Source organism: Glycine soja, chromosome 12 (genome assembly GCF_004193775.1).
Source record: "Glycine soja cultivar W05 chromosome 12, ASM419377v2, whole genome shotgun sequence".
NCBI classification, from domain to species: Eukaryota; Viridiplantae; Streptophyta; class Magnoliopsida; order Fabales; family Fabaceae; genus Glycine; species Glycine soja.
The window spans coordinates 4,805,562-4,824,224 of record NC_041013.1 but is presented as its reverse complement, the minus strand read 5'-3'; the positions used below and the strand labels follow the sequence as shown (position 1 = coordinate 4,824,224).

Here is an 18,663-nt window from a genome sequence, read left to right as displayed (position 1 = left end):
TGTAATTTATTCTATAAATTGGCTGAATATAAAGAAAACAATTATAAAAACTGTAGCTGACGTGATATGATAATAATTATGAAGAAAATTGTTGAAGAGTTAATATGGTTATGAGGGTTTTTAGTGGTATTATTTGCTCGGTCCGTTTAATGATTCTTGATGAATTTGGTCTTTAGCTTAGGTCAAGTACTCTGGTTCTCACAGACCACATTTTGCAGAAGTGTAGAATTTGAAATGTAAGTGTAAAATGTGTGATTGAATTGTATGTCTATTTTTATAGAACGTCACATTAGAAAATGACTGAAAAGTGATCGCTGTTCATGACGATGCCCAATTGAAGGTTTTTATCCTGTTAACTTCATTTAAGATTTCACAGTATATTTGTTGATGCCTCAAGCTCTTTGGTATGATAATGCATCTTATTCATACTTCAATGGGCAACTGTAGAGTAATAACCTTCATTCGTTCTTGACGTTGTGTGAATTAAGAATATATTTGTGTTACGGTTCTCAGGCTATGAATGTGTATTTGCAAAAGGATATATATCCTTACCTGTACGTCAAAATTGCTTCAGAACGAGTGAATGACTGCTACGACAATTCAGATCTCAACCCAAACATTTGCCAAGTCATTGAGATTTCAAAAATCTTTTAATTGGTTCTTAATTTTGTAAAACACCAGTGAAAAAATATATAAAAAAATTTAAAGTGAATTACTAAAAATCAGATTGAGTGTTTAGATTTTTACTAAAATAAATATCTTATTTATACTTTTTTGTAAAAATAATTTAAGAACTTAATCTAAAGAATTCGGTCTAACTTATTACAGATCGAAGTCAGGATGTAAATTAGTTTGAATGTACTAGGAAATCTTTGAATGTAATTTAAAGAGAATTGATCTAATTAGTTTCACATTTTAGTCAATTATTAGTGAAAACAGAAAAATAATCATTCCATTTTCCAATATGTGCATATTCATGTAATGGTCAAATATAATAGAACTTTTAAGTTATCTGTTATAAAGAATATTTGTTGAATAACTAGTAATCCCATTATAAGTGTCAAGAAAATAAAATGGGAAACTAAAGATGAACTTTTGTTGCCAATATGTCACACTCATCTTTCTATTTCAAGTAACAATTTACGGAAAAAAAAAGAAAAGAAGAAACAAACAGAAAAACAGCTTGGTCCCAAATTATATATTGTCAATGATCTTATGATATGATATTAGTATTTCAAGGGCAAGGGATATGAGAACATCAATTCAAGCCATCCATCAAAACAAAATGAACCCTAAATTATATTTTGTTATTCATCGGATATTAGCATTTCAAGGTCAAGGAACATGAGAACAACAATTCAAGCCATCGAAACAAACTGAGACTATCTAGATCGCCATCAAATGAAAAAAGGTGCGTTGAATGGCTAAAATTAAAAGCCAAAACTATAGACTTCGAGTATCACAGTTAGAAAGTGAATATGTTGCAACCATGAACTGTTTTATGAATTGTTTGGCAGACTTAGTCGCTCGCCTTTGTGTGCATAACTCACCCGAATGCGTCTTCCATCCAGTATCTGTGAGATGATAAGGAACAAGGTCCACATATAATAATGTTGGGTGAAATAGAAGCTAAGTTTTTAGCCAGTAAATCTGCATATTTTTTAAAGACAGTGATATATAAAAGTAAATTCATATTAAATAAAAATGGGAACTAAAAAAATTAAAAACCTGGCCATTCATTTCTTTGCGAGCTGCAGCAGCTGTAGTTTCAGAAACGAACCGCACAAATCCATAACCTCTTGATTTCCCAGTCACATGATCACATATTACTTTAACTGCAAAAGAAAAAAAAAAATGAAATGGTTGCAACTGCAACATAGTTACATGACCAAATTGGGACTCAAAATAAGAGAAAAGGATCTTTGATTTTACCTTCAATGATTTCACCATGTTGCCCAAAGGCATCTCTCAGAATCGGTTCATTGGTATCATAGGAAAGCCCTGTATTGCAAAACAAAATGAAAAAACTAACAGTTAAAATTGAACATTCAAGATGAATTATCAAAACTCAAAAGGTGCAAAGTGCAATTATTATTAGTATTTTTTTAAAAAATAAAGGAGAAAAGAAAGAAGCTGGAGAAGACCTGTGACAAACAACTTGGTTGATGAATGATGACGCACACATAGAAATCTAGGTAAGTGGAAACGAAGAGCGCTGCCATTCACTAATGCACTGGTTATTTGCATAACTGTGAACTTTAAATTGATATCCGAAACACAATAAAGCATTTTCCGCAGGCTATGGGTGAAACCACAAGCCGTTTTCACATACATTTCTTCTAAGCCATTCCATTCCTGGTTCCCTACAATGACAGGCAAAACGACACACTCTCCAGCTAAAGAGTGAAAAGGAGGAACTACAAATCAATTCTCAGTTACTTCCAATCTGATCTGCAAGTATAATCCCAAAGCTAAACAAAATCTCCATTAAGAATCAATGTCTACAGTGAGTATGCTTAATTTGTCAATAGGATATACTACACCAACAAGGTTAGCAATTACACAGGGTTCCTCTACTTACTAGATTTGAGTAATTATACTTTCGACTGATTCACAATATTATGTTGTGTTCTGTATTGCATGAACCAACTTGATGGCAACAAAACGTTGATATAAAGTGCCAATTGCATACCATAATGCAAGTAGGCAATCAAGATCACACAACAGAGTAAAATATAACATTCACTTTATAAGCAATAATTCTCTTAACTGGTGAATAATAAATTGAGTGTAATAAGGGAAAGGTGTCACATGCTTGCAGCATGAAACAATCATAACATATCAATTAATTTGATAGAGAAAAAGAGATTATAGAGCAAGGTTTATGATCATTCTAACTGAAATAATTAGACTCAAGTATAATCCTTATAGCTGGTATTTGTTTACTCCATCTTAAATCACGTTAAAGCTACTAAGCTACCTTAGTGGCCTAGACATGTGTTTCCAGTAGCAAAGACCAGCACCTGAGACTAGCAATTCTAGTCAATACTAAAACACAAATGTTTGATGTAAAAACAATCAGACTTTAGACACTTATTTAGCTCCTTTCTATACTAATATTGTTATCAAGAAGAGTTTTATGTGTACTGGGCTATTAGATTACGTTCATGAGATCATTCCAGACATTAAGTACTAATCTAATCTCAAAGATTTCTCAAGAGTTTTACTGATACACCATATTTTAGGATTTAGGATTATTCTCCTAGCAAGTAACTGTTCCCCTGTTTAAGTATAAACTATAAAGGCTTACAATGAGGAATAATTGCTTTTAAAGAGTTCAACTCAGTTCTAGTTACTCATTCACCTCATTATGGTTCAGAGTCATACACAAATAAACTAAATGTAACTAAATTTTCAAACAGCAAAGCTCTTGAGAAGGTTTAATTCATGTGTGAGGGAAACTTGAATAGAACCCAGCATAACCCCACAGAAAAGTGAAATCAATCTCCATGCAAAAAATTTCGGAATAAAACAATTATGGGTTAAAGATTACCAATGAAGACTCAAATCCACTTCCTCCCCCAGTTGTAAGAAAAAAATCTAGAGCGATTCCTACTCCAAGCAATGCAACTCCAAGGTAAGAAATAGAACTGTTAAAATGGTTTTCTGCATTGAGAGAACATGGGTGGGAATTGGATGATTCACAGCATGCATGGAGATTGGGTAGATGAACAAAGCCCTCTTTTCCTCCGTGCAACAAAGGTGCTCGCAGTGAGCGGAGAAAAACTATTTGCTCCATGTTAATCGTACATGGGCCGCAGAATCCACAAACCCTTTATTTTCACAAATCACGTTTTTTTCTTTTCTCTCTTCACACCTTCGCTTTTTTTTTTTTTTGTCATTCTAAAATACTTAAAACTATAGATACCGTCAACGAAAGAAAAGAAAAAGAAATTCAGATAAATTTTTTAAATTAAAACAGTTTAAAAGCGTGTGATTCACACCAAATTTTAAAACTTTCCTTTAGGAAAAAAATGTTTGTATTAATCCTTTTACACAAACTTGATTCTCGTCCTTATACTTTTAAATTGATTAATTTAGTTCTTCAACTTTAAAAAACTATGAATTTAAATTGTCTTTCAACTTTGTGACAATTAAAAACTTCCATGTTAAGTTTAAACATGAAGAAATATTAAATTAAGATACTTTCAAAAGTTGAAGTACTAAATTCATCAATTTAAAAGTGCAGACCAAAACCAAGTTTCACCAAAAGTTTAAGAATTAAAGACTCATTTGTTTTTTTGTTTTGAATAAAACCCTTCCCTTTCCTTCCCCACTATGTGTGTGTTTGAAACCAATAAAAATGTCTAGAGTTAGTCAATTTTTTTTTATCAATAAATGTTAATGGTTCATTTTTTTTACTCAAACTTGATTAAAGCTTTAACCAACATGCTTGACACTTCTCCCATTATACGATTTAGAGGAACAAATGTGAGTCACTTTTGAAGCTACTTTTAGTAGTTTTTAGATTCAAAATTTAACAGGTCATAGACATCAAAACTTTTTTCTTTCATATTTATACTATCACACATATAATTTTTATCTTAGCCTTTTACATAGTACGTTTTTATCTTAGTCCAAATGTATGTTTTGATTAAAATTTGCAAACTTAAATTTACATATAGGTTATCTTTGAGAAAACTAGTTGGAAGCTAAAACTTAACTTATTAAGTTACAAATATTCAATAAAATTAATTATTGACGTGATTGAAAAGTGTAAAATGACAAAAAATAATATAATCATGATTTTTTTATAAAAGGATAACTAGGAAGTTGAATAAATATATTAAGGATAAAAATAGAAGAAAATATCAAAAACTAGAAGTTAACATTTTTTGAAATGCTATAAAATGTTACTTCAAGTAACATTAAAAAAAAAATAACGCTAGAAGCTCTATTGAAAAACTACTAAGAAAAACTTATTTATTGAACAATCAAACAAGTTTTTAAGTTAATAAAAAAAGTTATAAAATAACTAAAATATTTTACCAAACATAACTATTGAATTTGCAAAAATATCCCAATAGTTGCTTCTTTGAATTTGAGTTTTTGGACTAAATTTTAAATATTTGTTATCATTATAAAAGATTTTATCCTCAAACACACCCACATTTAATAAACATGTGTTATCATTCTCTTCTAAACAGATATTTTTGAACTCTTCTATTAAAAATCCAAATGCACCCGCATTTAATCAATATATATTAATATAAAAAGGCTTAAATATATTTAAAAATTTGAAAATAATTGCAAGATAATATATAATATGAAAATAAATCTTAATACATTCAATACTCTTTAGGACACACACATAGTTGTGAGATAATATATAGTATGAAAAGACTTAAATATATTATTCATCATTACAATTTAGCATTATTTTTGTTTTCATCCTTATAATTTTTTTTTGTTTAAGTTTTTGTAAAATATATTTTTTTTGTTTTTCGTCCTTAAAGCCCTTTGAATAATAAAAAATAAAAAAAAAATATTGTGAACAATGAAAAAAATATTATCTAAAGCATTTTAAGGACGAAAAATAAAAATATACATATTACAAGAACTAAAATGAATATCTATGACAGCATACTAAACTATGAAAAACTTATCAAAATTAAAAAATGACATCCTTAAGAATGATAATATGATAATATAGGAATGCAAATATTGCATGTGCAGGTTGATTCTCTTGCTATTGTCAATAGCATCAAGGGGGACTCAATGGGGTGTGTGATTGGACCAACTTGGTTCGTGCAGGGCAATTCTTTATTTTCAATTATTCACATCTTACAAGGAGACAAATCATTGTGTTGATGCTTTAGCTAATATGGCTTGTGAGATAGAGTTATATCTCATGAGGTTTGGTCATCCTCCAACCTAATTAGTTCCTCTGGTTAGCATGGATGTTAGGAGAATTGCTACCGCTGGTATAATTCCTTTGTAATCTTCTCTCTTTGGACTTTATAGTCCCTTTCAATACCAAAAAAACAGAATGATAATATTAAAAAATATATACCTATTTAGTATTTCTTGAGTGCTTACTTAAAGCTAGCCTAAACATTGATGTCTAAACTCGGTCCATGGTCAAGTACTCTTACATATGATATGTGCTTTATGACAATTAGAGGCTAAGACAAAAAATTACATCCCACAAAAGGATTTCTCTTCTGCGATAGGAGAAAACCAACCAACAATACTAGTTTAAACCTTTTGACATTTTGAAGGGTTACACATAAAAACACTCAGATGGACTAACTGTAGGACATCTTTTGCTGTAAAAAAAAAATAATAGCAGATCTTTTTGACGACTTTTGAGAATTTTCTCTAACCAGAATAATATCATATTTTAGTTTTGACAATTAGTGTTCAGTAATTTTTATTTCCTATAAGATAATTTTTTTTAAAAAAAAATAATTAAATTTTCTTTTCTTTCTATTTTATTTTTGAAAATAATTATTTTCTTTCTATTAACTACGATAATTATTCACTATCCATTATCCAATTTGTAAGATTTATACTTATCCCTTAAAAAAAAGTTATACTTACCGACCCCTCTCCATAAGAATGAATTCACGTCAACACTCAACAATACTCACAATATATATACTTATCCCTTAAAAATTATATAATATTTTTGAAAAAAATAATATATAATAAATTATATATTAATATAATTAGTTCGAAAACAATATTTAGTTAAAAATTATCTTATCTGGTGGTTACTTTGATATGTTATCTTATCTGGCTTAGATAGAAAAAAGATTTAAAAACTTTAAAGATCCAATCAGAGAGACCATTCTTCTCAATATCTTAGTATCTATAAGTTGTATATCAGTTTACAACTTAATCATTTATTTTAGAAAATTAAGATATTTAGTGCTTATATTTTAAAAACATGCAATTTTATTTTAAAATACAATCATTTAATTTTTATATTTTAAAAATTCATAATTTTAATTTAATATTTAATTTTTCTTATATTTTATGATTAAATAAATTATTTTTGATGATATGTTAAATAAATAGGTTAGATTTATGATTTAACTGAATAAAAGAAAGAAAAAAAAACAAGACGTAAATAAAATAATTAAATATCTCTATTTTAAAATAAAAATATCAAAATTATTGATTTTTTAAAATAAAAAAACTAAATATTTTAATTTTAAAATAGAAGAACAAATAGATAAAAAAAAAAAAACAGGTAAACAGGGAAAGCCTTAAATCTATCATATCACCAGCCACCCTTCTCCCGTATCTCACTTCCTCGACGAAACCCTAAGCTTCCCCTTTCTTTCACTCTCATCAGATCCTTTCGTCGTTGCGCGAAACCCTATCTCTGAACCAGCAAACATGTCTGCAGCCATGGATATGTCGCTCGACGACATAATCAAGAACAACAAAAAGTCTGGATCCGGAAGTTCACGTGGCCGGACCCGACCCTCCGGATCCGGACCTACTCGCCGGCTCCCCAACCGTGCCGCCAACCGCGCCGCACCTTATGCCACCGCTAAGGTACCTTTTACTTTCATCTATTTTTTAGTTTTTAATTTCGATGCGTTCGGTTTTCGATTTCTAACCCTAATTTTGCGTTGGATTTGGTTAATGATCTGTTTTAGGCGCCGGAGGCAACGTGGCAGCACGATTTATATGCAGATCAGCATGTGGCTGCGGCGGGGTACCCTGCTCAAGGTGGTCGTGCGGCTTCCATAGAAACTGGGACCAAGCTTTACATTTCAAACTTGGATTATGGTGTTTCCAATGATGATATTAAGGTAATAATCATCTCTTTGTTTTTCTTGTACTTTGCGTTTTGTTTTTTTATTTGGCATGACCTTGAATTTTCGCGCTGAATTTTAGTATGAGAGATGGCGGTGATATTTGAGAGTTTGTAAGAATTCCTTGTTCTGTATTGTTTGTTGCTAGTGTTTGCATAGTTTGGGAGAGGCCCCTTATTTTATTTTATTTACAAAGGAAGAAGGTACTTGAACAAATTATGTGAGGGATGCAACAGGTTACTGTTATGTGAACTGTGAAGTGTATGTTTGTGCAAGTATCTTTGTGATTTCGTGTATGTTGGGTTCTGCGGATTTTCACTTTGTATCTTTCAGAAGCTACTCCTTGTGAAAACAAACACACAATTAGTGTTGTCACCATATCAATTCAAGCTGGGATGCAGGCTACAGTGGGAGAGGGGATTAGGTCTCCCACCATGGGAAAGTTATTTAACACCTCTAGATGTATTGATTTTTAAATCAATGACCAAGATTTTTTCCTTTTTCTGTTCTACCTCTCTCTTTCCCTTTTTTTTTTTCTGGCTTCTTCATCGTCGTGCTGCCGCGACACTCCCCCTTCAACTCCTTCTTCCTCCATCTAGTTCCCCCTATTCTCGCACACACACAACACAGGATAGAGGATCTCAAACCAGCAACACCTTTTTCATTTGTACATCACCTTAACAAATAGAGATGAAATTAAAAAACAGAACAATATATGTGCTTGAGTGAGCCACAGTCTGGTCAGGTGTGCCCCCTTCACACCAAGCCCCTCTCAAGCACCACGCTTCCATAACTAGAGAATATCAGGACCAACGTAAGGAGAATCAATCATGAAAAGATAGAATATAACAGAGACCAGTAAAATTCTCAAGAATATAAGGATCAACTGTCTCCTCTTTCACCGCAGCGCTCTGCCGTCCGCTGCTAGGAGCGATTTTTGGCGGCGGTGCAACTCTTTGTTTTCTCTTATTTCCTTCTTCTCTCCTTCCTTTTGTACTAAACTCCTCTCCGGCCAGAGATTGTTGCGGCAGTGCCTCCACAAACATCCCCCCTATCACATGCATTGCAAGCACCACAAGAGATCACCCTCTGGCAGCATCTCTTCCGCTCCTGTTACGAGTAATGTCGCAGTTACCGCTGCAAGTTGCAGCGCCGCACTCCAACCCCACACCCTTTCTCTTTACCACAGCAGCCTCTGAAATTAGGGCTGGAAAGAGAATCAGGAAAAGGGGTAGAAAGGGAAAAAGCTAAAAAAATAAAAAGAAAATCCTGATCATAGATTTAATTATCAATATATCTAACAATGTTAAATAACTTTCTCATGGTGGGAGACCTATTCCACTCTCCTACCTTAGCCTGTATCTTCAAACTGGTTGCTCTTTATGCTTCTTATTACTTTTCCTCTGCTTGGGGCCTCATGCAGACACAATAATTGTTACTCATTTTGGAAAAAAAAGTCAAAAATATGTTCTTTGATGTGTTTGAGTAAACAATTTAATTAAGCACATATTTTTACCAATTTCCTAAGAGAGCTTCAGTTTATTTTTCCAAAACAAATATTTGTTTCCAAACATCTCAATTAGGACAAACTTTATTTTGAATAATATTTTCTTGTTTGATAATTTTTTAAAATGATAGATTAATATAAATTCGAAGTCCTAATCTTTTATAAACCTTATATAACTCTCTTAAGTTTAAAAATAATAAAACAATGTCCTCCCTTCCCTGTCCTTGCAATACCAACTCTCTAACAGTCCCTTAGGTATGCCTTTTGGTGCCTTTGACTACCTTGGTCTGCCTACATTCTACCCCAAAATCTAATATGCCTAGTTCTTTATTTTATTGAGAAAGAAAGCAAATATTTAATTGCAATAATATATTCTTCCAAAATAATAAAAAATGTGTTACACTCTTTTAGTTTTATGATCAAAGTTTGAAATTCAATTTTCTTACTATGCAGGAATTGTTTGCTGAAGTGGGTGACTTGAAACGGCATGCGGTTCATTATGACAGGAGTGGCAGATCAAAGGTATCTTATCTTATTGACATAATGTGGTCCTTCTGGTCAATTTGTTCTGTCTTGCAGTAGTTTAGAAAAACTCTTTTTAATAGGGTACAGCAGAAGTAGTATTTTCACGACGAGCTGATGCTGTATCTGCTGTAAAGAGATACAACAACGTTCAATTAGATGGGAAACCAATGAAGATTGAAATTGTGGGAACAAACATTTCCACACCTGGTGTAGCTCCTGCTCCTAACGGAGCTATTGGAAATTTTAATGGAGTTCCTCGAAGGTATGCACTTGCTTAATGACTCTGTTCTTTAATCATATGTTCTTATTTAATTTGATTTTTGGAGTCAGGAACCTCTCTTACATTCTATGGTTTAGATTTTTTCCCCTAGATTTGACTGGTGATTATGAATGTGTATATATCGCTCTATGGTTTGAAATTGAATTCATTTCAAATTTCACTAGAAAACTTAACGATTCTTGCTTTATGGTGTTTGCAATTAGTTTATGACTGTTACTAGTGTCCCTGTTGCTAGCAGTTTTCATTCTTTAAAATGGCTGAAAGCTTTTGGATATTTTTAATTGAGTTAATTACTTATTGTTCCTTTTACATATTGGAAGTATCTTAACTGTTTGATGCCCTACCATATGCTCGCTGTTGAGATAACTGTCTGTCCTTTCATTTTACTTTTGTAAAAGTGACCCTGAATAAGTGAATTGCCATTCTAGAGTTAATTTAAATCACTATCATTCTCTACGGATGCATGAAGGCTGCGTTTCTTTGTTTCCCATACAAGATTCCATATTTTGTTCTATCTTCTCTTCTGGATTTTGTGTTTAGCATTTTAATTTGAATCAATAACTATGTCATGAGATGGCATTTAATGTTTTATCAGAAATATTTTTTTGGTTGTGATGGTTTAGTTGGCTGTCTTTTTTTGCATTAAAGATGACCGTGTGTTGTTGAACTGGCTCAGTGGACAAGGAAGAGGTGGGGCATTAAGAAGGCCAGGAGGAAGAGGGCAAGGCATTCGAAGGGATCGGGGACGGGGAAGAGGTCGTGGTGGAGGAGGCCGTGGCGAAAAGGTATCTGCTGATGATCTTGATGCTGATTTGGAGAAGTATCATGCAGAGGCAATGCAATTGAACTGAAGGAATTGGCCATATTTTATTTTCTAGCTATTACATCTATGATTATTAGGAACTTGGTGATGGAACACCATGTGTTTATGTATCTTTTGCACTGGCCTACTTTTTAGGGAAAGGGAATGGATTTCCCAAGTTAAAACGTTTAGACTTGCCATATGGAGTTTGGGCTTATGTTGTCTATTATTGATTTTCCTTGGGTATGATATATGGATTACGAATCAGAAATCACCATGTAACATGAAGTCAAGCTTGCCTTCACTGGCATTAATTTGTTTTAACAAGTGGATTATGGAAGTGGGAACCATGATCACGTCTATCAATGTACAAAGAAATGTTTGGCTGCAAAATGTGGCAGGCTACAGAATTCACCCACAGCTGCTTTGTTGTTTTGGTTAAACCATACCAACACACTGGAATCTTCAAATAAGGTAGATTCCCTACCTCTTCTTTTAACACCCTCATCCCCGGAAAAGAGTCATGTGATCTCTGTTATTTTTATGACATTGTCATGTGCTAAACTAGTTTGATATAGTTTATTAAGGTTTGTTATCATGAGATGTTCGTACTTGTTTTAGGTGTGAACTTCTTTCCTGACTTTCTGGTAATTTTGGCTTATTATCTAGTGAGATGGAATCTATCATCTGTTCTATTTGACTTCATCGGCCGATTGCCCTGGTCAAGATACATGCCTACAGATGAAGATTGCACTCCTGGCTAAGGATGCTATAGGAGTTAGTATTTATTTTACATTTGCTGGTCATGCTCATTCATGTCCGGTTGTCTGTGCTTTGTGTATTTTACACCCGCTGTAACCCTGCTTTCCTTGTACTGAATCTGTGAGAAGTGTGTGTTCTTGCGGGTTAGCAGGTCCATTCTTTGAGGCCATCTTAGTTATTGGTTGGAACTGGCTGAGAGGACAGCTGATAGAAGTGCTTGCTTTAAGTCAGTGGCTTTTTAAGTTAACAGGCGTTGGTGAAACATGATACACATGCCCTCCCTAGCTATGGGAAAGAAAGGGTATTGTTAACTTCCTTTAAACCTAGCAACGTTTATCCTTTAGTAAGAGTTTGTTATTAACTGGGTAGCAGCAGTCCGAGAGCCAAAGAATATTTATGTCATTGGGGTTGGGGCAGCCGGGCGTTAATCCATCACGTAGTATAATATGCTCAGCTTGTTCTGTTTAACGTAGGTTGAAGTATAGCTGGACAAGTGAATTTTTGTGATGTCATCCCTTGCCGTGTTTTAAACTTGCTGAAACTGTGTTGTGGTAAATTAATGATTCTATAAATCCAAGTACTGCTGCAGTCAATACATTGATAATTAGAAGTTTTCTATTTTTGGATAAAGAAAAGAGATGCAAAATTAGAGATACCGGGAATAAAGGACGGGTTAATTGTGTCTAGTTAGTTTTTACTTTTAAGGTTTTAAAACATCGTTCCCCCGAATCTCATTTTTGATAATTGAGAAGAAAATATTTTTGCTTTAATGAAAAAATATATAAGTCAACATTTTTCCCCCTCCAGTTCATCTGAAAAACTAATCTAGAAATTGATCAAGTAAAAATATGATTAAAAATTATTTCTGTTAAGGATTCAATTTGAATTTATCCTAATGCTTTAATGTTAACTAAACACATAACCACTCTTCTGTCACAGTCAACACATTTGGATTTTTTTTCTTTTAAATTGTCAAAAAGGAATTATAAGAAAATATTAACAAATATTTGCATTTCATCCATCTTACTCTTCTCGATAAATTGCTGCAGTGCGCTACAGCTATGAAGTCTTTTGACCATAACTTGAACAGAATTATTACACTCCTAAATAAACTTACTGTTGCCATAGTCAACAAATATACATAGCCTTAGCAAGCAAGCTTGCTTGTACACAAATTTTCACTAAAGAAAAAGTAAAAAGGTCAAGGCTCTAAGAATTCACGACGGCTGGGAAGATATGATGCAGGTTCTGTACAGATATTAGGATCTATTGTGATTTTGGCTTGGCAATCTTATTCCGCGTAGAAAATATAAACCCCAGCACGGAGTAAAAAATAGCCTGAATGCAAGAAACCACGAAGTTCCAACAAGAGGAAGGCCAATACCACGGATAAAGCAACCTGAAGAACAAACTAATAAGATGCCGCGGGTAACGTCCCACCTGTATCATTGTATAACAATAACATCACTATCATTATTTATATAATAGTGGAACATTGCTTGTGTATGCATGTAGCTCACTCCCAAGAACTAAGGTCTTATTGTTCCATATGCTATATGCCTCGAAATAAAACATGAATTGTGAGGAATATACATGAACAGTTTGCCCTTTGAGAAATCAGTTGAATAACCAAAAGAAAAAATAATAGCAACATCTGTGTGCCAATTCCGCTATAAATCCCTTCATTAAAGAACTTTATTTTTCTCGGTCTATTGGTCGCCTAAACAATTTTGCACCATACTTTAATCATATAATATTGCTACCTATTCAACAAAACTTATAAGCTTTTAATTGAAGTGAAACACTTTAGTTAACGAGGTTCACTTTCTTGTTTATAGCTACCGTGAATTTATTCTGACAACAACAACTAAAACTAATCGGCCATGCATGGGGTAGAAAGAACGAAGCTCTTGAAATTTATGCTAATTTGGCCCAAGTACGAAATAATAATAAGAAGATAAAAACACTTACCGGAAAAAGTAAATCTAATGATTCCCTGGCTGCATGTCGAACGGCTCTAGTGGGATACATTGGACCACCAGGAGAAGTAAAGCTATACAAACAAGTTTTCAATCTCGTACTAGTAGTCATTCTCAATTCCATGCCTGTGCCGTTAACATAAACACAAGAATGGCATAGTTAAGTCATGAGATATTAATAGTCCCTGTCCAAATATTGCACCTGTATGGTTGATACAGTACCCTGAAGGATCTTAATTTCGGAAAGGTAATGAAGCAGCACTGGTTCCACCTTTAGCTTTTGAAGCTGATATGTGACAACAAAAAATTCAACACCATACGTTAAGGGTGGCATATTCAACTCTTCATACCAAACAGAGGATAAGACACTTAATTATGAAGAGGTAATTCAAATGTACCTGATCAGTGAGTTCAGTAACAAGTATATCTGCTGGACCGCCAACTAAGAAAGCAGTTGGGAAAGCAGGACATTGCTTCAAGAAGCCATCTATTTTGTCAGCTGCAAAGAAAATGTAATATTTTAAAAGCCTAGTACACCATCATTCATAGGTTAGTGCACTCCCCCAACAGTCTGTCTACCTTTGTTGTAAAATAGAATGAACCTTGAGAGCATAAGATATGTATCCCGCTGAGCCTGATAATACAATGAAAAGTAGACAATTTTAGAATGACATTACCAGAAAAAATAATGCCAAAAACTATATAGGGTTAATCTGACCTGGAAAGGAATTTTGTTCAATCGAGTGTGGTCTAATGCAACATCTTCCAAAAGGTACTGAACTCGAGGGAAACACAACGAATATGCAAAAGAATTGGGAAAAGGAAGCAATAATCACAACATTAGTTAGATTATCCATATCAGTGCAAATAAACATTAGATTCCTTCAAGGGACTTACCCGGAATAAAGACTGGAATCGCCTTGTATTTGTTTGAATGTCAATCCTGTACATGGTATCAAAAAAATATTATTGCAATATCATCCCAGATTGAATGAGTATGGTACCATGTCCACTGTAACACAGCAGATGTTCTAGCCCATGCAGACAAATGTTAATAACATTTGCCATTACTTTCTGTTATACTTTTTTATGAAGGGGATAGGTTTGAATGGATTGCTATGGAGTTGGCATAGCAAAAATCAGGTAAAGCAACAAATATTAATAAAATAATTTTTTAAAAGAAAAATAATGAAGAGCACCCATAAATATTCTTCTTCCCAATTAGAAGCCGAATAGAGCATGATAGGGAAGTTCATATGTTTTGTCCAGGCATGGTAATGAGTGTCAATATAATTGTAACAAGCTATGAAGCACAGACTCCAACACGGACACCGGGATACAACTAAGTAAAACACATAGGACACAGGGACACGTCATATATATTTTCAACATGACAAAAGTTTAAATTGATAATTAGGATTTATATATTCATCTTAAAATAAGTTGTTAAGCTTTATAATTTTCATATGATAATAAGCCTCACAAAAAAGGTAATGAGAGTCATCATATTCCACAATTCAAGAACTTTATCTCTTTACAAAAAGAATCTAAGAAAACAGAAGGCAGAAAGTTTTTAAGTGAAAGTTTTACCAAAATAGGTTAACTTTAACTTTTACAAAGGAAATTTGATTATTGTTACAATTTAATCTTTATGTTATTTTTAAAATTTTTTATGCAAAAAAGATGTGTCCGGGCCGTGTCGCTACCGTGTCCTAGCCTAAAAAAATAAAAAATAAAAAGTTGGACACTGCAAAAATGTTTCCGTCCTGTGCTGGTGTTGGAACTGTGTCGGACACCCTGACTCCTCCTTCAATCGCCATGTCCCAGCTTCATAGGTAACTAGTAAACACCAGACAATCCAAATCCAAGCTTGGCTTTTACTAATATAGACAATTAAGTAAAGTTTTCTTTTATAACAGCCTGTACTCATACCAGAAAACATTTGTGGCACCTTGAACCAGAGCAGATGAATACCGGAGAAGCACTTCTGGATTATCAAGATGAACTTCAAATAACTGCAAAAAGTTATGAAGTTATTGTGCAACACAGCAGGAAGTGTACATGGAAAATGTTTTATTGGCAAACTATATACTACAACTAGGATGCATGGAAGATATATGCATGTAATTCATCAAACTTATTAGAAATTTACAGGAACTTAAGTTTGCTTAGGAAATATGGACATTGACTCCTTACAGCAGAAGAATCCATCTGTAATCCTTATAAGGCAGAAGTGAAATAACAGAAAATGAAATTAAATAGCCTTAAATATGTTTTTGGTTCCTCAAATTTGGGCCACTTTTTGTTTTTGATCTCCAAAATTTAAATTTGCTTTTATTAGTCCCTTAATTTCAAAAAATATTCTTTTTAGTTCCTCTCAATAAATAAAAAAATCACAGATTGATTTTGGGCTGACTGGGATGTTTCTTTTTTTATGGAAATTTGTAAGCAGCCCACAAACAACACGGAATGAAAATTGGTGAAAGGAAAGAACCTCGGGGGTTGTGGAACTGTTGACGTTAGGAGCGAAGAACCTAGGGCTACTGCAGAGGTGTTCTTGAACTGGAACACCTTTTGCAATTTTCTGGAACCTTGGACTGTCAACACAGTAAGCATTATCGGTTTTGGAACCAAAAGATGAATAGCAAGGAGCGAAAAACAAAAAGTGTCTAGGAGAAGAGAATCGACAAACAGGAAAGACAAAGGAGGAAAAGGGAGGAACAAGGAATGGAGATGAATAATGAAGAACATGAGTGAACAGAGAAAGCAATGCTCCCAAAGGATGTGTGATGGATAAATTTCTTAACATTTTTCATGTTTTAAAGATTTTTTTATACAAGACATATGCTTAAAGTGCTAAAGTGCCAAGTCATATTGGAGGGTTGGTTGAGCGTGCAAATCATGTTTGGCATGTGTCTAAGCCAATAAAAAATAATTTTTAATTGGACACCTGGTGAACAATGTCTCTGTGCTTTATGTATGGACAAACCTTTACTTTGGATGACCATGTTAACCATAAATCACAGTGACAACAGTTTAAAAGAATGTCTGACTTGGCATTGATTTGCATTAATTATTAAGGGCATGGTGATCGTGAAAGAAACAATGATATCTGTGCACTTCAAATACTTACCTTTTTAATTGAATCTAAACTGGTAAAGCTACTTGAGTAACTCATTCTTTTTAAATTGCAAATGTTAAAATTCAAAACCAGTGACGAAAGACCATACAATCACACACATGAAAAACGTCATCAAGAAAGCAACAAGACAAAAGTACACACAAGCTCACATACCCATTTGTGAAACAGTAGGGCAAAGATATGTGAAGCAAATGATTGGCTCCAAAGTTGAACAATCCAGTCAAGGATAGGTTTTCTACTCTCAGACACTCGCACAAAATAATCAGCAAGCACATCATAGAAGCATAACGGACCATCATTAATATCCTCTGCGGGAGAAATGCCATCTTCTTCCTTGTTGACAATCACATCTGTTATTTGTAAAAAATAGAAAATGTGCACTTTGTAACTCTTGTTTGACAAATAAAGGATAATACACATACATCCTCCCCCTTCTAGGAAAGAAAAAAGAAGTTCCTGCACGTTATTAGATTCAATTCAAATATCCACATTTTAGTTGTGATTCTTGTGAACTCCATCCTCCTGTATTATACTCATTTGTTCAATAAAGTTCCCAATCACACGTGATGAAGAATATCCAGCATTCATAGAGCACCATAACATAACAGAGCAGCTAACTATGTTAGCAAGACATAATAATACTATTTTCTTAGCCACAGATATGCTAGTTTAACCTTGGATTAAAGCTTCATTTCATTCCAAAAGAATTATATATAAAGACAAAATTTAGATACAGTTCCATTGGAGCTTTTGGTGCTATTCTTCTATCAGAATTAGAGTTTTACTTCAGTAATCCATATTGACCTTTAATGCAAACAATTATTACGCAAATTACCGAGATGAAACTCCAATTCCAGCTGAAGAACGGTACCAAAAACATACAAAACTGCATCTAAGTTTTTTTTTTTTTTTTTTCTCTATATATAAACCGTGAGAAATGTAAGCAAGCAGGGCATACCACAAACATTTTAACTCCAATAGCATGCTCAAAGCACATGTTGCCACGTGAATCTCCGTACTCTATAATCAATCACAAGACTCACAGTAGCAACAGGACGAAACTCTTCAGATTGAATAACGCATTGATTTTAATTGCAAACTTACCTTTGGCTCGGTCATCGACTTCTAAAGCTATGTCCGCAAACAGCTCCTGCAACAAATTGCGCCTCTGCGAGGAATTAGCCAACGCCTGCACCGCATTCATCAAACGCAAGAACTAAATCAATTGCCCGTTCCACTTTTTGCTAAGAAAGGAGCGAGAAAATGGAAGAAGAAAACAAACCCGCTGAAGCTTCTTGTGGATCGCCTGAGAGAGCGCGTCGAGATACGCGGAGGTTCGGGGCGATGAATGAGGTTCGGACATTTCCGATCGGAATCCGAAGCAGAATGGGATGAAGCGAACAAAACCCTAGCGCCCTAATTTTTCCGATCCAGACGTGGCTTGGGCATTTTTCTAGCGACGGAAGGAATTAAATGTTGACGGAGAAAGGTTGGTTTGGTTTTGGTGTGTTAATTAACCGAACCGGAACGCAACCGCTTTTCTACGATCTTTGTTTTGAAAATGAAGTGTGTAGAAAGAAACGTGGAAAACAAGAAGGTTAGATAGAGTGTGGCAGGGGTTTGTTTTTTATGCAGAAACTAAAAAACTAAAATGCGTTTGTGTTTTACTGGAAAAGGAATCGTGGATGCGGCGGTGCGGTGTGTTTTTGGATAATGAAAACAATCTGAGGTGGTGGCGTGGAAATGTGGAATTCGTCTCATTTTTACTGACTCTATTATTATTGTTGAATTGTCGATTCAGCACTGACATGGTGAATCGTTACTAGTTACTACT

The 18,663-nt window shown here is 33.8% G+C and overlaps 3 protein-coding genes across 8 annotated transcripts; 1 reads left to right on the top strand and 2 right to left on the bottom strand.

The window, feature by feature from the left end:
- Nucleotides 1–1,275: 1,275 nt before the first annotated feature.
- LOC114379220 (glycine-rich RNA-binding protein 4, mitochondrial-like) lies at nucleotides 1,276–3,826 on the bottom strand. 3 transcript variants are annotated; one of them, XM_028337836.1, is made up of 5 exons: nucleotides 3,554–3,815; nucleotides 2,145–2,396; nucleotides 1,933–2,001; nucleotides 1,729–1,835; nucleotides 1,276–1,574 (listed from the first exon to the last, which is right to left on the bottom strand). In XM_028337836.1, the coding sequence occupies exons 2-5, from the start codon at nucleotides 2,332–2,334 to the stop codon at nucleotides 1,500–1,502; spliced, it is 441 nt and encodes a 146-aa protein (XP_028193637.1). In that variant the 5' UTR covers nucleotides 2,335–2,396; nucleotides 3,554–3,815; the 3' UTR covers nucleotides 1,276–1,499. The 3 variants fall into 3 exon arrangements, with proteins under 3 accessions (XP_028193637.1, XP_028193638.1, XP_028193639.1); XM_028337838.1 differs by having other exon boundaries at nucleotides 1,523–1,650; nucleotides 3,554–3,826; XM_028337837.1 differs by lacking the exon at nucleotides 3,554–3,815 and having other exon boundaries at nucleotides 2,145–2,415.
- A 3,447-nt stretch (nucleotides 3,827–7,273) lies between these two features.
- Nucleotides 7,274–11,938, top strand: LOC114380373 (THO complex subunit 4A-like). 3 transcript variants are annotated; one of them, XR_003659701.1, is made up of 6 exons: nucleotides 7,274–7,569; nucleotides 7,674–7,829; nucleotides 9,793–9,861; nucleotides 9,945–10,126; nucleotides 10,821–11,420; nucleotides 11,616–11,938. XR_003659701.1 is itself a non-coding variant. In XM_028339387.1 (5 exons), the coding sequence occupies exons 1-5, from the start codon at nucleotides 7,408–7,410 to the stop codon at nucleotides 10,993–10,995; spliced, it is 744 nt and encodes a 247-aa protein (XP_028195188.1). In that variant the 5' UTR covers nucleotides 7,274–7,407; the 3' UTR covers nucleotides 10,996–11,544. The 3 variants fall into 3 exon arrangements, 1 of the variants encoding a protein (XP_028195188.1); XR_003659700.1 differs by having other exon boundaries at nucleotides 11,568–11,938; XM_028339387.1 differs by lacking the exon at nucleotides 11,616–11,938 and having other exon boundaries at nucleotides 10,821–11,544.
- Nucleotides 11,939–12,702: 764 nt separating this feature from the next.
- Nucleotides 12,703–18,629, bottom strand: LOC114380372. Of its 2 annotated transcripts, XM_028339386.1 has the most exons (12): nucleotides 18,112–18,165; nucleotides 17,934–18,018; nucleotides 16,983–17,179; nucleotides 16,182–16,284; nucleotides 15,620–15,702; nucleotides 14,585–14,630; nucleotides 14,406–14,462; nucleotides 14,267–14,321; nucleotides 14,086–14,186; nucleotides 13,910–13,973; nucleotides 13,680–13,813; nucleotides 12,703–13,148 (listed from the first exon to the last, which is right to left on the bottom strand). In XM_028339386.1, exons 3-12 carry the CDS (start codon nucleotides 17,153–17,155, stop codon nucleotides 12,975–12,977), a joined length of 990 nt encoding a protein of 329 aa, XP_028195187.1. In that variant the 5' UTR covers nucleotides 17,156–17,179; nucleotides 17,934–18,018; nucleotides 18,112–18,165; the 3' UTR covers nucleotides 12,703–12,974. The 2 variants fall into 2 exon arrangements, with proteins under 2 accessions (XP_028195187.1, XP_028195185.1); XM_028339384.1 differs by lacking the exon at nucleotides 16,182–16,284 and having other exon boundaries at nucleotides 18,112–18,629.
- Between the last annotated feature and the right edge of the window lie 34 nt (nucleotides 18,630–18,663).

What these genes read in the sequence shown, in the direction of transcription:
- LOC114380373 (XM_028339387.1), top strand. Translation starts at nt 7,408, where the DNA reads ATGTCTGCAGCCATGGATATGTCGCTCGACGACATAATCAAGAACAAC. An exon ending in TTTCCAATGATGATATTAAG is followed by an intron (nt 7,830 to 9,792) that starts GTAATAATCATC and finishes CTTACTATGCAG; the next exon opens with GAATTGTTTGCTGAAGTGGG. An exon ending in ACAGGAGTGGCAGATCAAAG is followed by an intron (nt 9,862 to 9,944) that starts GTATCTTATCTT and finishes TCTTTTTAATAG; the next exon opens with GGTACAGCAGAAGTAGTATT.
- LOC114380372 (XM_028339384.1), bottom strand. Translation starts at nt 18,192, where the DNA reads ATGTCCGAACCTCATTCATCGCCCCGAACCTCCGCGTATCTCGACGCG. An exon ending in AGTCGATGACCGAGCCAAAG is followed by an intron (nt 17,180 to 17,933) that starts GTAAGTTTGCAA and finishes TACAAATAACAG; the next exon opens with ATGTGATTGTCAACAAGGAA. An exon ending in TGAACAAAATTCCTTTCCAG is followed by an intron (nt 14,322 to 14,405) that starts GTCAGATTAACC and finishes TTGTATTATCAG; the next exon opens with GCTCAGCGGGATACATATCT.
- LOC114379220 (XM_028337836.1), bottom strand. Translation starts at nt 2,334, where the DNA reads ATGTATGTGAAAACGGCTTGTGGTTTCACCCATAGCCTGCGGAAAATG. An exon ending in AACCAAGTTGTTTGTCACAG is followed by an intron (nt 2,002 to 2,144) that starts GTCTTCTCCAGC and finishes TTTGCAATACAG; the next exon opens with GGCTTTCCTATGATACCAAT. An exon ending in GCAAAGAAATGAATGGCCAG is followed by an intron (nt 1,575 to 1,728) that starts GTTTTTAATTTT and finishes ATCATCTCACAG; the next exon opens with ATACTGGATGGAAGACGCAT.